Source organism: Chroicocephalus ridibundus, chromosome 3 (assembly GCF_963924245.1).
Source record: "Chroicocephalus ridibundus chromosome 3, bChrRid1.1, whole genome shotgun sequence".
NCBI classification, from domain to species: Eukaryota; Metazoa; Chordata; class Aves; order Charadriiformes; family Laridae; genus Chroicocephalus; species Chroicocephalus ridibundus.
The window spans coordinates 69,244,872-69,261,862 of NC_086286.1; the positions used below are offsets into that span (position 1 = coordinate 69,244,872).

The 16,991-nt window shown below is 37.2% G+C and overlaps 1 protein-coding gene across 6 annotated transcripts in view; it reads right to left on the bottom strand.

Annotated features, from left to right (window-relative positions):
• LAMA2 (laminin subunit alpha 2) overlaps window positions 1-16,991 on the bottom strand; it is a 383,003-nt gene that overhangs the window by 142,995 nt on the left and 223,017 nt on the right. For all 6 annotated transcript variants that reach the window (XM_063329629.1, XM_063329631.1, XM_063329633.1 and 3 more), the window contains exons 16-18: window positions 15,597-15,710; window positions 9,076-9,203; window positions 3,526-3,612 (exon numbers count right to left, since the gene is read on the bottom strand). In XM_063329629.1, coding sequence (XP_063185699.1) covers window positions 3,526-3,612; window positions 9,076-9,203; window positions 15,597-15,710 — 329 coding nt within the window. The remainder of the gene's footprint in view (window positions 1-3,525; window positions 3,613-9,075; window positions 9,204-15,596; window positions 15,711-16,991) is intronic.

The window sequence follows — 16,991 nt, forward strand, 5'->3', positions numbered from 1 at the left end:
GGTCTGGCTGGGATGGAGTTAGTTTTCTTCATAGCAGTCTGTATGGTGCTGTGTACATATGCATATATGTACACAAATGCAGGCCTATTTGATATATCCCTTTAAATTTACTGGAAAGAAGCCCTTGAGACAGAGTTAATTTAAATCCAAACATTTTAAAGTCTGGAAATACTGTTTTTACAGTTGCTTTGAAACTTATGTGCATTCAACCCCTGTACAAATTCAAGAAAAAGCCCTGTGGAGAAATGGCTTGTGAACACACAGTTAAAAATCTTAACCAGGTGCACAACACAGATGTTATTGTTGTATGACCAACCATAAATCTTGCATTTTCTAAGGTCAGAGTGCCTACCTTTGCAAGCTGTAAACAATCCTGCGTAACACATTTGTTGCAGCATATCTCCTGAAAGTTTGACCCTTTTCCCATCAGCACTGCAATACAGACTTGTACTTCTGGCATTAGTGGAAGAATTATTCTAGCTAGAAGGAGCCAAGGGACTCACAAGGGACTATGGCTGGTGGCACTCTGGGCTAGACCTGAAGAATGGCAGAAGTGGGAAGGAAGAACATGACCCAGCTCACCCTTCTTCTCCCACTGAACTTACACTGCCCTCTCATCTCTCCTTCTAGGAGGAAAAGGTCACTGGAACCACATTCATAAATAAAGGAGTGCTACAGGAGAAACTAGACTCTCACTTATTTTGCTTCTTTACCCTAAAACTGTGTGCTCTTGTCCCTATCAAGACTGTGTAGATGGAAAATACATAGCATCATCCTATAAGTGTGCTGGGTTCAAAGGCCAGCTTTTTGACATTCTCATACACCCTTTCTATGGAGTTAGGAGAATGTCTGTCCTATCTCATACCCCCTGGGAAAGTGGGCAGTGAGCAAGGGAAGAACATAAGTCTAATTTGCTGGGGAAAAGGGTTAAATGGTGAAGCTGGGCTCCCAAGCAAGTTTATATCTGCAATAATTTTGATGGTGTATGAACTGCACCCTTCAGAACATTGAGCAATTTTGGCAACATTTTCCTGAAGAGTTCCACTGAGAAAAGTAGCAATTTTTTTTTGACATTTATACAACTCAGGTGTAAAAATGTATAAATAAATAAAAGATCCTGTCTCCCTAGGGGGTAGAGGATGATTTTGGAGGCCAAATAATAAGCACAGTACTGTGTATGCTCACTTACGATACTTGGTACTTCACAATAATTTAGGACTGTTCAGTTAACGAATCATGTATCTCAGGTCACTTGTCAGTCACTTTGAAGTTGCTAAAATGAACGAGAATTTCATGTAAACTCTTTTAGCAATTATACAATCACTATTAATAGCAAAAGGCAACACACTTTCTCCTGTTCGTTATTATTGACAGCTGCGGGCATTTCCAAGCAACTTGTTACAATTGAAAAGCAAATAGTTGTATGAGCATTGGAATTAATGGCCTAATTTCCAATGGATTTATATCTTACGGTTACAAGGCTGAGGGCTGATTATTTGCTGCAGGATGTTGCTATGCAGCAGGGAGTAATCCCTCAGGCTACAGTGGTGCTTTTTCCTTGCCCTGTGAAAGTTTTCTTATGGGCAGAGCATTTAATAATATCTCTCTGTCTCTCTCGTTCTCTCTCTCTCATGTATTCTCTGCTGTTTAATCAGGTGTGAGTTCACACAGTGTTCTCCCCCTTAGCTATGACATGTCCTCATCTATTAACCTCTATTCAGCCACTTCTTTTCACGAAACCTTCCGGAACAATTATTATCTTTCAGACCTCCTACCCTTCTGTCAAATTTGGTTGAAATTGACCTATACGTTCAAATGTCTTTGTGGGCAGCCAGACAGACATGCACAAAAAAGATCACACTAGCCTCTCTTGCTTAGGAAATCAGGCTAAAATCCAAGCCTGCCACTTATTCAGATTCTGTCCTACTGCATCTACAGCCTGTGCTCCACTCAGAAATAGCACTTGTTGCTAATGGAAGCTGTCAATGACCCTGCATTGACAAACTGCCACCAAAGTGCTCTTGATGTGATTTATTCCTGCCGTCATTAACTTCACAGCCCACTAGCTGAAAGAAGGTGATGACTTCCAAGACAGACAGGAAAAGACAGGCAGAAATAGCACGCAGCAGGAGCAGACTCAGTGATGATGGGTGGAAACAGGTAACAGCCTGCGCTCTCACATTAGGGCAGATAGAGCACAACAGGGGATTTAAAAGGAAGTAGTTGTAAATGTAAATTGGGAAGACAGGACTAGGGAGCGATTCACAGCATATGGTCAGGTTCCTGCTTTTCTGGTTGGCTCTTCCTCTTGGTTCGTGCCTCCTTTTCCTCATTTCAGCCTGAATACTGTAAGTCTTCATTAAGAAGCCTTACATTTTTTTCTGGTTTATGTTGGAAAATGCTGCAAGCAGCTCATGGAATTGCCAAATGGCAAAAGCCTACTAAGAAACAGAAGTGACATGTTTTCATGCCCCATAACTGTCTAGCCAGGTGTTAGACAGTTATCTGGCTCCCCCAGCCCCTCTTAAAAATGTGTCATTTGCAGGGTCACAGCAGACTGGGATCATGGAGCCAAAGCCAACGCTGATTCATCATGACCTCCAAACAACTAGCAGGGGTCCCCTGGCACTCTAACTGCTCTTGAAAGCTGTTCCATCCATGTGAAATACAAAGAGACACCAAGGGCGTGCAGACACAGCGATGATATCCTTTGCTATGTGGTCTCACCTCCTGTGGAAGGGAGTTCCCAGGAGCTTAGCACCAGCACTCACACGAGCCTTCTGTTTCATTTAAATTCTCCATGTGATCCATTCAGAATAACAGGATATAAGAAGGGGAGAGAACTTTCCCTCTCAGTACTAACGTGTCACTCAGACCTGTCATAGCCAAAGACAGACTAGGCATTAATTTTTTTGTTTGTCTTTTGTATAGGTAGTAATAAGTGTAGGAAACATATATTGAGCTTTTCTATGCCTTTGACAAGGAATTACCTATTTTGCCATTAAACCCTAGCTTGTTCTACTTGCTAAATAAAGATTGCAATGGGAAACTAGAAGCAACAAAAATGTAAATTAATCTTTAAAAAATTAATTAAAATCAAGAAATAACTTACTAGAAGAGCTGTATTTTCACTGCATATTACCTTCTCTAAAAGAGGCATCAGTAATTTATTGCATATTTGTTTCACCATGCTCTAAACATTCAAATGACAAGAGACAAAATAACTATAAAGATCTCAGAAGAGTGACAGAAAAACTAGAGGAGTCCTTTTAAAAAGAAGACGCTTACTTCTCAGCAAATGCTTCTTGGAAGCTTTGCACTTTACCATGAAGTAATAAAACAAGCGCTAGAAACATACAAATGCACGGAAACAATATCAGAGGAAGAAGCACAAGAATTTCTTCAGTGAGTTTCGAACGCAGGAAAGGGGACAAGAAGAGGAAGTAATGAAAAGGTAGAACAGTCCCATGTGATCAATACTTTTGTTTAAGCTCTCGTACGGTTAAAAGCATGGTGCTTGCTTACCTTTCACAGCGTGGTCCCACGTACCCAGCTGGGCATTCATCACATATTAATCCACGACTTCGGTCAAAATGGCATGTCGGGCTAAAGCTGTGTTGTTGATATTGGGTAAGAAGAGGGACGAGGAAGAAACATAAAGAAAAGATGATCAGCAGCATATCTCTCTTCCCACTTCAGAGATTGTTAATTTGCAAAACAGTGCTCAGGAAAAGTGATTCTGATCTAGGACATGGGGCTTAAGTTTGACTCCAGCAACTTAAATTTGGAATGACTCTGCTATTTCTGCGACACTGAATATAGAGTAACGGATGGCAGCATCCCAATAGCCTGTTATTACGGGACTTGAGCCTGCCACCGAGTGGTCTGGATACCATTAAAAAGGCAGGAATGTACAGCTGTTTGTTTGTGCCCCCGAGGGCCTGGCAAAACAATCTATGCCATAATGCGGCCCCTATATAAATCTTCCTGAAGGACAACTTATTTGAAAGCTCAGTTAACTTTGTGTATAATCGGCTGTGAAGGGAACACAGTGAACAAGAAAGGGGAGGAGCACAAAGGGAAATATCTGGTGCAGCTCCCAGAGAGTGCATTTGAGTAAATTGAGTGCCAGTGACCTCCAGCAACAGGCCAGACAAGCACGCTGAAGTTTAAGAATAGCCTGCAGAGTAGAAAGCTTTACCTCTTTGCTATGCTCTACTTATTTTTAGCTGGGCTTTTTTTTGGTGTGGTGGTGGTGGTTTTTTTATAAATAAGGATACCATAGGCATTTGCAAGCTCCACCTCTTGATGGTCATGTTTAACTCTGAACTGTGCTCCTTCACTGTTCAGCGTTTTGCTTTCCATAATCTTTCTCCCTTAACAAACTTTTTTGAGGAAACTCCTGACAATCTCAAAAACACCGCACAGAAGAGGCAAGCTGTTCTTCTATCATTCTGGATTACTAGGGATAGAGACATACAAACACCTTGATAGGGCCTCATCTAAATAATGGTAATCAATTCTGGTCAACCAAATAGAAAACTAGAAAAAGAGAAAAAAAAAAAACAAACAGAAAAGAAAAGAACAGGAGCAGGTGCATAGTGTGGTGACTATTCCTATCAGGAAAACAAAGCACCTATCTGAAAAGAAGACATTAAACTTATCTTTTGTAACCTAGGAAAATAGAAGTTGAGAAGGAATACAATTGCTCTAACAAAGACATCTGAAGGAAGGTATATTCAAGGTAGAAGTTCATGCTACAATAACAACAACAAATAGACATAATCCAACCTCAGATAAATTAAAGCAGGGTATAAAATGAAAGTTTCAGGAAAATCATAGCCACAGGGAAGACAGAAAAGCTTAATTAGGATCATGTAACGTGATTAACTGCTGATGACTGGACGCCACTTCTCAGGAGCATCCATCCTACAATCTGACCTCATTTACTCTTTATTCTGTTTCTGTTATAGATCATTTCCATATATAAATACCCTGCCTGTCATAGGGCAAGTTATCCCACAGACACAAGAGATCAGTAAGAAAAATGTGGGAAGGTCAGGTCCAGTAAACATAGGTATTGGGATTTTCCTTTCTCCCATAAGGACTATATTTGTGTTGTTTTGCAGTGTCATTCAATTAAGAATAGATTCACAAACGCATGAGGAGCCAGTCGAAGAAGCAATAATTGTTAATTCTAAATAGCAATGAAAGCAATTTTCAACTGAGGCACACATTATCATTGAATCTAAATCAGCAGCACCTGACTTATTTCAAATGAGATCCTTCTTGTCAGTCCCAACCTCACTCTTTCTAAGAGCTACATGGGAAACTTTGTGGAGATGCTATCACAGCTCATTATACCATTGCACAAAGATCAACTGTACCACAGTTCCATCAAGAGCTCTGACTTCCACAGCATAAATTTTAAAGATTATAATAATTAAGTACTTATTATTACTAAGCAATAATAACGAATAGCACAGTTTCCATGTTTTAAGGGTTATGCTCAGACCTAGCATCCTGTGATTCTTTCTCTGACTTAATAGTCAGTCCACATCTCAACACTAAACATTAATATATTGAGAAATTCCCATTTGCGTACTATAAAGGAAATATGTGAGAGCAGGGTAAGAAAAGAATAGTTTATCTTCCTGGTCATTTAGAATTTCATTACTCGCTAGTGATAAATACTAATGAACAGTGTGTATTGATCTGTCAAAACAGCCTTCAAAAAAATCTTAGTCCCTCTTGATTCATCATGACTCTTTCAGTTTTTACATAAGGTAACAACATTAATACCAGTCAGGAGATGGGATAAGTTATGAATACACAGCATGGGTATGTACATGTGATAGCTCTATGTTAGAAGCCAGGGCTTCCTAAAGGCTTACAAGTATCTTATAGAAAACATCTCTTGGGAAAAAAAATTGTTATTTTCTTTAATCCTCCAAGAAAATATTAAAATTCTGAGACCAACCCGAATTCCCAGTTCATGTGCTATGAGTTTACTTGTAACCTTCCCAGGCTGAGTGAGATATCTTCTATCTCCCATTTTCAGTGATAAAACATTCCTCTTAGGGTCTTCATTACCAATTTTAAATTTACTGCCACTTCAAGAGAAATGCAGTAATTGGCCTAGACATCAACATTTGGTAGAAAGAATTATATAGTAGTGTGATTGGAAATTTCTATGGAAAAAAAAAATCAGCTATTTGAAACTCCTTAAAGACTAAGAATGTTAGAACAGTTTGTAAGAGTGATGCATTAATGAGAAGAGATAAAACAAAGAAGTCAAGCATGCATTACATATGCCATTTATAATATGGGTATTGATCTCATTTGCATCATATAAGTACAAATATGGAAATACATGCAAACAGAGGAAAATACAACCCAGGATCTAGAAAACAAGCTTAGACAACTTAATTTTAGTTTCCTGATTTGGTCCTTTTCTGACATATGGCAAGTCACTTATCACTGTTATGCTTCAGAAGGCAGTTTTATGATTGGCTTCACTGATTGCATATGGAAAACACTGCCATTAGGAAACAGGAGAGGGAATGAACAGCAGTTAAATCAGCTTAACTTAATTATAGAACACCACCAACACCACCACATTTCTAAAATGGATAGAACAGTTCTCCTCCATCTTACGTGGCATTGCAAAGAAAAAGATTCAGTTGCTGTGAAAACAGTGATGGGAGCCGTTATAAACATCATAAAGAAATAAGACACTGCTATAAAAGACAAAAGGATTTTCTTAATAGAAATATATCCCAGAGATTCATTACATGGACAATATTCTCTACGCACCAGGAACTTAGTATTAAGCTTAGAGGCCGACAGATGCCCTGTCATGCCATGTTAGGAATCAAATACTACAAGAATTAAAATCTATAGTCAGCTATTTATAATAATTTGTACATTAATTAGTCACTTGCTAGGTTACTCAGAAATAACATGACATATACTGCATTTGTACAGTGACAGGAGCTTGGTAGAAATTTCTTTAATTTTTATGCGAAGGATGTGTGAAGGAATCTGAATTGTTTACATATATTATCCCTAGCATAGAAACTCGCTGCCACCTAAGAAAGAAAAGAGTACTTTAACAGCCTTCAGATAACACATTAAATCTTTTTTTCCTCATAAACCTCTTTTTTTCCTCATAAACAAACTTAATAATTGTTCTAGAACCATAAAGTCATAAGAGCTTCTACCTTACTTTGAGTTCTACAAAGCCTGAGGATGTTGTTCACCATTTTGCTTTTGTTCAAATTAGAAATAGGAAGCTGTTGGACAACTCTAATGCAGGGCTAAACTGTAGGGTTCAGGACTCCCACAGTATCACAGTTCAAGAACATTTATATTCTGTGTTTGTTTTGTACCTATATTTTTCAATTAAACTAAATATTAAAATTGAGACTGTCTTGTTCAATTTCAAAAAAGGAAAGTAAAACAGCCAGAACTCTGATGAATACATAATAGAGGTCTCCAGGCATTTTGCCAATAAAAGCATAAATTCAATCTATTTGACTTGGTTTGTTGCACATCTGCACAAGATATAAATGTGATAGTGTTTTTTCCTGCTTTGTCATTACAGTGTTCTCAAACAAGAGAAAGAGAATTAACTATGCAAGGAAATATCAAGTATGTGAAAGGAACGAGGACATCAGAGGAACCATACCTGAGTGGCAGACATAATAAACCCATGTATATCTAATAAAACCAGCTGAAGAGCTGTGATAACAGGAAGGCAGTCTCCCATTCTACAATACCCTGGAATTTCTGCTGATAAGTGCTTAGATTAATCCTGCCCTGATGAGTGCAATTTTCATAGGACACAATGCCACTGTAGGCAACATTGTTAGCCTGAACTACTTCAGAGCAAAATCTGGTTCATCTGTGCCTTATGTCGGCACACTGCCATGCAGATGATGTTCTCTTCTTCACTTGCATCTTGCAGAGCTCCCTCTCTGTGCAGGTGTTAGCAACGCATTTTGCCCTGTAAACCTTAAGAAGTACTCTTTATACTCTTAAATAGTAAAGTGCACTTCATTGACAGAACCTGATCTTTGTTTTGGGAAAAACGGGGTGAAATAGAAAATGCAGGGCTGAAGGGAGAAAAAAAAAATTACTCCAGTGGATTTATCAGCTTATATAGCCACTTAACACCTTTAAGCTGTGTGAACAGCTTGTGATGGGACAGCCTCTGGGGATAGTTTACAATCTTCCAGTACAATCCTACAATCCTTCTGAAATGCTTATATGGACTAACAGTGATTCTTTTCAGAAGGGAGACACATCCAATTTGCAGCTGGAATTTGGGCAAGCATTAGTTACCACTGCAAACAACTCAGACACATACTCAACAGTTCCCGATCTTCCTGAACAGTTACTGCATGTGTTGCATCACAGCAGCTCTTCTGTATAATTCTTGCACCAGGGTTCCTTTACTCTGAAGCCATACTGGATGGCATAAACGCGCTAATTCAAACTGAGACACGATTTCCATTTTTTTAATATGCACAAGAGAAGCTAAGCAGATAAGATGCAGAACAGTTTTCTTTAACTACATCATGCCAAATGATTTTGCAAGATCTAAGGCTGAATTCACACTCCAAACAAATCAACATTATCATTGAATGTTGACTGGAAGAAAAGGAAAATTAAAAGCAGAAGAAATCACTGTTCTATCTGATCAATATAACATTACTTTAAAGTCACTTATTAAAAAACCCCACACATCAAATCTGTAAATTCAGCTTTAAAACTAGAAACCAGTACTCTTAAGAAGGACAAAAAAGCAAGTGTTAGTTATTGATTCAAAGAGCAGTCATCCAAATTCTGTGTTGTTCTTTCTAGCCTAGTTTCATCCAGCGATTGTCTTGATCTTTGCCTCTCTGTGAAACTTAGCAGTCTGTACAATTGTAAAAAGAGAATAAAAGTTTATATTGCAGAATACATTGTTTGATTAAAATACCCCAAAAAATCAAGTGCATATGTAAAAGTGTAAATTAAAAATTTATGCAACTTACTAAGTGAAAAAAGTGTAATAAATATACATCTTACTTGTTAGAAGGTATATTTAGGGGGCAAGCACACAACTGACAGTCTTCAGCTGTCCCTCTTGTAGGATCACCATAGAAGCCAGGAAGACATCTATCACAATATGAACCACCTGTGTTGTGTTGGCAATCCTAAACAGAAGGTGAAAAGTAGAAATTCACAATTAGAGACCTTACATATGGAAAGCCCTTGAAGGTCATTCACCTAGCCCATTCCTCTCAACAGGATTTTAAGAGGTCTGCAATGCATATTCTAATTTTCTGCTGCTAGTTGAGAAACAGTTCTAGAGGTTAGCTGTCACAATCAGTGCTTCATATGTGTCAGGTGTTTGCATTCTTTTAGATAAGTTTTCTCTATGTAAAACAAAAAGAATATTTAACTGCAGACCTTTATCTTTCCACCATACAACAGCTGCATTACTGTTTTAGCTTGGTTAAAGAAAAACAACCTTCAGAGCAACACAAAACAGGTTTATATTACAACAGGCCATATTTTGTGAGAAACAGTTTTCAGATGCTAATCCCAGAAATACAGCTCAGACTACGTTATTTATAAAAATGAATTATTACATTTCACATCTAAGTGAATTATCTCATTTTACAAGGTATATGGCTAGCAGTATACTAAATATGTTTGTGAACAGTAGCAAAGCCTGAATTACTTAATTAATGCTCGTTTGCTAGAATAGCATCCAGACTCGATTTTATGAGTAGAAACAAGGAAGAGTGTACTGTATATAGGGCCCTATCCAACAGTTTGTGTTCCTCTATGTGACTGGCTTTCCTAATACAAGAGACAGTTTATCTGAGCATATGAAACATCGAACATAAAAGTGGCAGCACTAGATTTGCATTTTTGTATATAACATTGGGCCTGATCTCAAATGAAATGATCTTTTGGCAGAATGGGAATCGGTCCTCTGAGAACAGGCTTCCCATGATGACTTGTAAGAACCAAGTTTTAAAGAGTGATTACCCCTTCTACTCTTCCTCCCCTTCATCATGCAGGATTTAGAAATTCTAAATAATTTGTCAGGATCCAAATTAGTTTTCCGGTTTAAACTCTTCCCTTTTTTTTGCCACATTTTTAGCATACCACACTATTTTTTTTAGCATACCACACTATTCCTTTCAGTGCTATTTACCACAAGATACCTAAGCCCTTCCACAGTGTAAAAACACAGAAAGCGGGAGAAATGGTTTTGGTTCTTAAATGCCGTCTTGATGTGCTTGGGTATAGACTGCAAAAGCATACAGCAACTTGAAAAGACCAAAATGAAAGCCATGAGAGAGATTTTATTTAACGGGGTGTGTTCTGATCTGATTTAGACAATGGGATCAAATCTAGAATTTGTTTCACCCAAGCTGCTGCTTAAGAACTCTTTAGGTTTGTTTTTTTTAAGCATAGGTATTTCCAAACATGATTTAATTTGAAAGATTTTTAAGAGCAAGTTACAGTTTTTTAATAAATCACGCATATGGTACTGCATGATATTCAACAGCCTTACTGTCTGAAAGACATAAAGTATCCTCAATAAAGGATTTAAAAAATGGCACGATTCTAAGGAACTCTGATTCCTTCTTCACGACTTTCCAGGATTGCAATGATTTGTACAAAGTTTTTTTGCATTGTGGTCTGCATAGCAAGTACCATACATTTGGGCAGCTCAAAAAGCACAATACCCTTTTCAGTCATGAGCACACTGGAGTCAAAAGCATCTGTCTCCAGAAATGCATTTGCTGTTTTAAAGGGTGCATTCTTATTGCTTATGTATACAATCAGCATATCTCTGAAATGAAAGCATTAGTCACATTATTATATTTTCACATACTTGGTAGATTGTGAGCTAATACCAACGATTGAAACTCTTAGGAAAACAAAATTATGGTTTTAAAACCATCAGCTGGGTTAAACTCTACTTCATTAGGTCATTTAAGTCCATTTGATTGTTACTTCAGGTGCTGTCACTCAAAAAGAATCTACCGGCCATACTGAAAAAGTAGCTGGGAACATTAAGATATGCTTTTCAAAGAAGATGTGACAAAAATAATTTAAATGTTTCAAAAGAAAAATCGTTTGCAATTCAACTTTTTTAAGGCATCATGTCAAATTATTTGTACTTTTTCTGAAAAATAATGGATTGTTCTTTTGTGTTAAGTTTAGCTTTAAATATCCTCAGACATATCTTAATATTTTTGAAGAATATGAACGGCTTATATGCCAAGGATGTTGTTAAAGTGAGAGGAACTAACACACTATTTAAAAGCTACACATCTCTTACAGAGTGGTATTTGCAGCTTCTACTTTTTTTTCAGTAAAAAGCCCAAAATCTTCCATTTTGTAAGAAAAAAAATCACGTTACAAAGAGATGCCCTTCTTCTCTTTGATGAATTATTTTCTGAAACTCTAACATCAGCCATTTCCGTGTACTGTGTCTAATTCTCCTCAATCCATATCTCTGTATCTGCATACTTCCTTGACATGAATAAATAAATTTAAGAACAAAAAAGAAAAGAACCCCACACATATAGTACCAAAATCTGAGCGTATGTTGCACTGTGTCTATGTCAGAGTTATCTGAGAAGTAACAATCTTGTGTGGTCCTATACTTTTCTCCCTGAGCCAGTCTGGATTTTGCAGGACAAAGAACAAGGATTATGTAGTACACAGATGTGACATAATTTGCCAGTTCTCTTCAGTGATGCATTAAAATTAACATTAATTTGCCAAATTTATAGATCACTTTATGTACTGAAGTAGATGAGTTGATAGCCCTTCTAAAGATACCACCAATACTCATGAAAAAAATGTGTTTTCTTGATATCAATTGGTTGAATTTCAGTTTGAAACTTGCTAAATGTACAGCAACGGTTTTGAGCGTCATCTAGTTTTAGCAATGTGTAAATATACTGAGATTGTTTCCTTAAAACATGCTTAAGCCTATGACGTCTTAATTTTGTGTTTGTAGGAACATTTAATTGGTTTTTTTTGTGTCACGAGTATGAAGAAGGGTATAAAGAAGATCATGATGAACTGTCCCTAACCTGCTCAGTACATTATATATGCTTTCCTTCTATTCTCTTGGAAATATAGTTTGTTCCAACGCATTGATCTAGTGGTTTTGGTAAAATCAATGCCTTGTTCCACAGAGAGACTTTGTGGCCAGGAATGATTTTATGACCAAATCTTTATGCTTTCAAATTCCAGGTACTGGATCTCAAACTATTTTGAATGCATCAATTTTCCAGACGTCTTTTATCTCCAAACACCATTAAACTTCACTCAGACAACCTCTGAGTAAACAAGACTGTGGCATTTATTTTTGTCCAAAATTTTATGAACAACTCAGACCTTGTTGACCAAAGACTTTATTGCTGATGTCCTGGAGTGTGTTTTCCACCATTTCCTAAGGAGACAGCTCTCCCTGTCTTTGAAGAAACCAAATGGAAATTTTTATGCCCAGTATCACTAAACTCACACTGAAATACACTCCTGCTTAGCTGCATATTCAGCTGAGTGTATCAGTATGGAAAGAAACAGGCTGAATAGAAGGCTAGTGGCGAAAATAAAACTTTAGTCAGGGAGTATGACTGAGTCCAAGATAGTGCCTTTGGCACGCTGCTGCCCTTCCTCGGGATATCTGTCACAGAGACAACCAGGGAAACTGATAGTTCAAGCTAGTTAAAGAAAGCAGAAAGGGTAAGCCTGGGTGCCTATTTTAGCATATTCCCTGGCTGTCTAGACCAGACAATGGTATTGAGTCTTTAGGAGCATGACTATGCTCTTCTGGCATTTTCAAACTACCATAATGTCAAGATTACATGGATGATTCCCTTTCCTGGTGTTACAAATGCAAGCAGGATTTTGCAGAGGCTTTATGTAATTTTCACCTGCAGAATAACCTATACTGCATTTAGCTTGTGATCTATCATTTTGTTACTGTGTATATGAAGATGAGTGAAGACATTTTGTGGCTCCTGTGATGAACGTTGTCTAAAGCATGTGTCCACTAGTGCTGACACTGGCCTCAATCTACATGGTATGTGCTGTTTACGCATAAAGGAATAAAATACAAAATGGATGCCACTGGGAACAGCCCACTGAGCAATTTGAGCATGCCTTAGGGGAGAAAGATCTGCTTTTTCTGGGCTTACTAATGCGAACGTAGTGTTCTGCAATGAATGAAACACCTTGAAATGTGTTTGCTTTTCACGAGGTTCAGGTTTAACCAACCTCCTAAAGCTACCGTAAATGTGAGTGTGTAACACTACAAAAGAGTAGTTCTGAATGTTAGAACTTGCCCTATGTACCAAAGCGGTTATGTATATCACAATGGTAACGAGATGATCCAGCTCTATATGGTTGCCGTGGGGATCAAAGGGCTTTGCAGGTTACTGCAAGATATGCGTTAAAATGAGCTTTTTATACAGGCCTATGTCGAAGCAGATGATTTGAGCTTTTATCATGAGTCAAAAACATATATCAGCTGCTTTTCAACTACATTTCAAAGCTAAGGAAGAGCAAAAAGAAGTATCATATCAGTAAATTAGGTGCCTAAATTGTCTGTTGTATTACTGAAAAAACACCATGAATAATAATAAGGCGGCCAAAAGGCTGTGTAAACCTCAATAGAAAGAATGCCTTTGATGTGAAACATTTCTCTTTTTCAGCATTCAGACTTCTCTCTCTTTTACTTCAAAAGGCTTATGATCCAAATTGAACAGCAGCGTTTAATAGCCTGCACAGATACTAACCAATCTAACTGCACTTACAGTGTTTTCAAAGTAAGCTGCAAGAAAATCCAGAACTGATTTTAAGCTCCCTGTGCGCCTCTTCTTTATAGGATGATCTAGTATAAGCTCAAACAGAACACATAAAACACAGAATGGCTGATAATGCATATAGATTAAAGTACATTTTCAACTGGTTATTTTCCACTTCGTCAGTGCTGTTATCTTTACACCAGCACCCTTGAAACATCAGAAGGGGGAGCTCTACTGTCTCAGCCAATAGTTCACATCAGCTGAAAAGGGCAAAAATGCTACAGTATGCAGCTATGTGCCCTTCTCTCACATCCAGGCCAGTGCTATAGACAAAAATAAAGAGGGAACTTGCGCAAGGGCTAAAACTTGAAGACACAGAAGCAAGATATCTCAGAACTCACATCTGGCTATGCACCCCTAAGCAAAATAGTCAATGGTTATGATACACCTTAACCGGGATTCTCCCTTCCCTTTCTTTTCTGTTAATTGATTTTATCCCAAACTGATGGTGTAGACATCATAGCTGGAGGCTACAGTCATTAATGCAATAAATTTTATCTTTGTTGAGAAGCACAAATCCGTATTACCCTACTGATAAATATTTTCATTGCATGTAAGTGAAGGATTCAAAACACGACTGTTGTCATACATATTTTTCATCTGATGTACTTCTATAACGTATACGGTATAATTAAATTGAGAATCGTTTTAAGCTTCTATTCATGAAAAAGCAATTTGAAAAATTCACTGATCAACACATTAAGGATATCTTGTTTTGCACTGCAATACAATTAAACATCTTGTATGGGCAAAACAGGAAGACCAGCGATAATTGTAAAAGTGCCAAATTATATTGAAAAAAGCCTGAATTTTCATTTTGGATTTTTCCCAGCAGCTTTTTCTTAAGGAAATAAAAGGGAACATTTAGAAACATGCACAATACAGAGTCTGCTTGAAATTCTACAGGGAAATGAGAGTATGATATCCCACTAAACTGGCACTGGCTCAAATTGTGTTTCTGCAAGACTAATGAAATGAGAAATGTTGTTTCAAGCTTCATGCCATGTCAGACAATATAAAACTAAAAATGCCCTTGAGTTAATCAGAACAGTCTATTCAGCATAATTCACCCACTCCAAAAGGCTACTGAATGGGTTGGAAATAGTGGTGTGCTGGTAGGCTTGCTATGGATAATATCACACATTTAATTGCTGAATTAGGAGGTAACTACATAAAACCTCCATAGCCTATAAGAAAAAAAAAAGTTGATTTAGCCAAAATCATATGGTTTTATTATTTTTTAAAGTACCATTTATTAAGTGTTTCTTCAAGGTTTACTAGGAATTTAGATGAAGGAAGCCATTAACAATATCTCTTGTCATACTAGAACAGAATTTACAAAGTTAGCTGCTACCTATAAATTAAATACATTGCAGGAGACAGATGGGAGGGGGAGATAAATCTCACATGGAAGAATATTGATATATTTGCTGCTTTCTGCATGCCATAGCTTATACTATTGATTCTATTTCAAAACATAAATCCTTTTTGAATAAAAGATTCCTTTTGTTTAACTGTAGAAGCTACCATATCTTGGTGTGAGGGGATCCTTAACTTCAGCAACAGTTCAAGATACCTTCTGTTAATTGCTGTTATTTTTCTCCTTGAGTATTTCAAGTCTCAGAGGTCGTCAATTCAATTGCACAGGTATATGGAATTGATGTTGGCCATTTTGATCCAGTTTCCTGTAGTGGCACTTACCAGGCATTCCCCTGTGATATCATCACAGAATTCTGCATGACCAAAGCATGTACACGGTGCACAGACCCCACCAAAAATTGTGCCATTCACACGCCTGTGTCGAGGCCAGCAAAACTGCAAGAAAAAATAGATAAAAAGTTAAACTCTTGCTTGAACAGGAAAGGGAATGTGATTTTAAAAATATTGTTGAATTTGATACCTGCACATGCAAAAACAAACTTGTCAAATTAATAAAAATACCAACATTTCTCTAGAAAGTTGCTCTTCCTGGTGCTATGGCTTTGCACTGACCTTAGCCTTATTGGCAGGTGTGAGATCAGAGGAAGCCTTAACTTGATCATTCTTCTGAAATGGTAAAATAAAGCAGGGAAATGAAGAACTGAAGCATGACAGCATCAAAGCAAGAGGTACAGATTGAAAAATAGCCAGAAGGCAAAATACTGAAGGAGAGAAGAAAAACCCCAAGCAACAAACACCTCTTCTGAGAAGTTAGCTGCAAAGAGTGAATAAAATACTATTTAGTCTTTCTTGTTTGGAGTCTAACAAAAGGTAACACTGAAATATAGCATAGTCTGAAAACAAAGCCATCCTTTTATTCACAAATTGTGCTTCTTAAATATAAAGCATAGTCATTTCCCTTTAAGAAGGTGCTCTGATTTTTTTTTTTATTGTCAAATTCAGATCAATATTAAATGCATGTCCAGTTTTCCCTTAGAAAAGGTGACATCGTACAACTGCGATTCATCAGCGAAAATTCAGCTATTCAATTTCTTCATAATAAGATGTCAAGCAGCAGTCTTCCTTACTATATATCTCACAAATGGTTTTACAGTTTTTGCAAAATATCTTTCCTCAATAAGACTGCTCATGTGATCCATGGATTTTGCATAATATAAAAAGTACATGACAAAGTGTTGACCTTCAAAACCAGCTGGCTAATACAAAGAAAAAGTTTCGTAATGATAGAATACTAAAAGTATCACTAAATTCAGAAAATCCCTTCCCCTTCACATACACTCTCCAAAAAGGAAGAAAATTCTCCTTTATAAAAATAAAGACAGTGTCCCTTTTTGTCTTACTCCTGCAAAACATTAAAGTAATTTGAAGATGAAGTGAAATGATTATTTTTAAAAAACATTCTAAAACCTGAGACATTATCCTGATTTTTCCTTCTTCCTTCCTTCCTTCCTTATTCTAACAAAACCCATAAATAAATTCATAAAATCTAGAAAAGAAAAACAGGTTAAAAGAAATTGCCCTATTTTTTTTTCTGTGGCATGAGATGCAACTGCCTAAGCTGTTTCTGTATAAATCTATAAATCTTTTTCCTCTTTCTGAAAAAAATGATCTCATGCACAGATATACATGATATTGCACAAGATAAGGCTCCAAAAA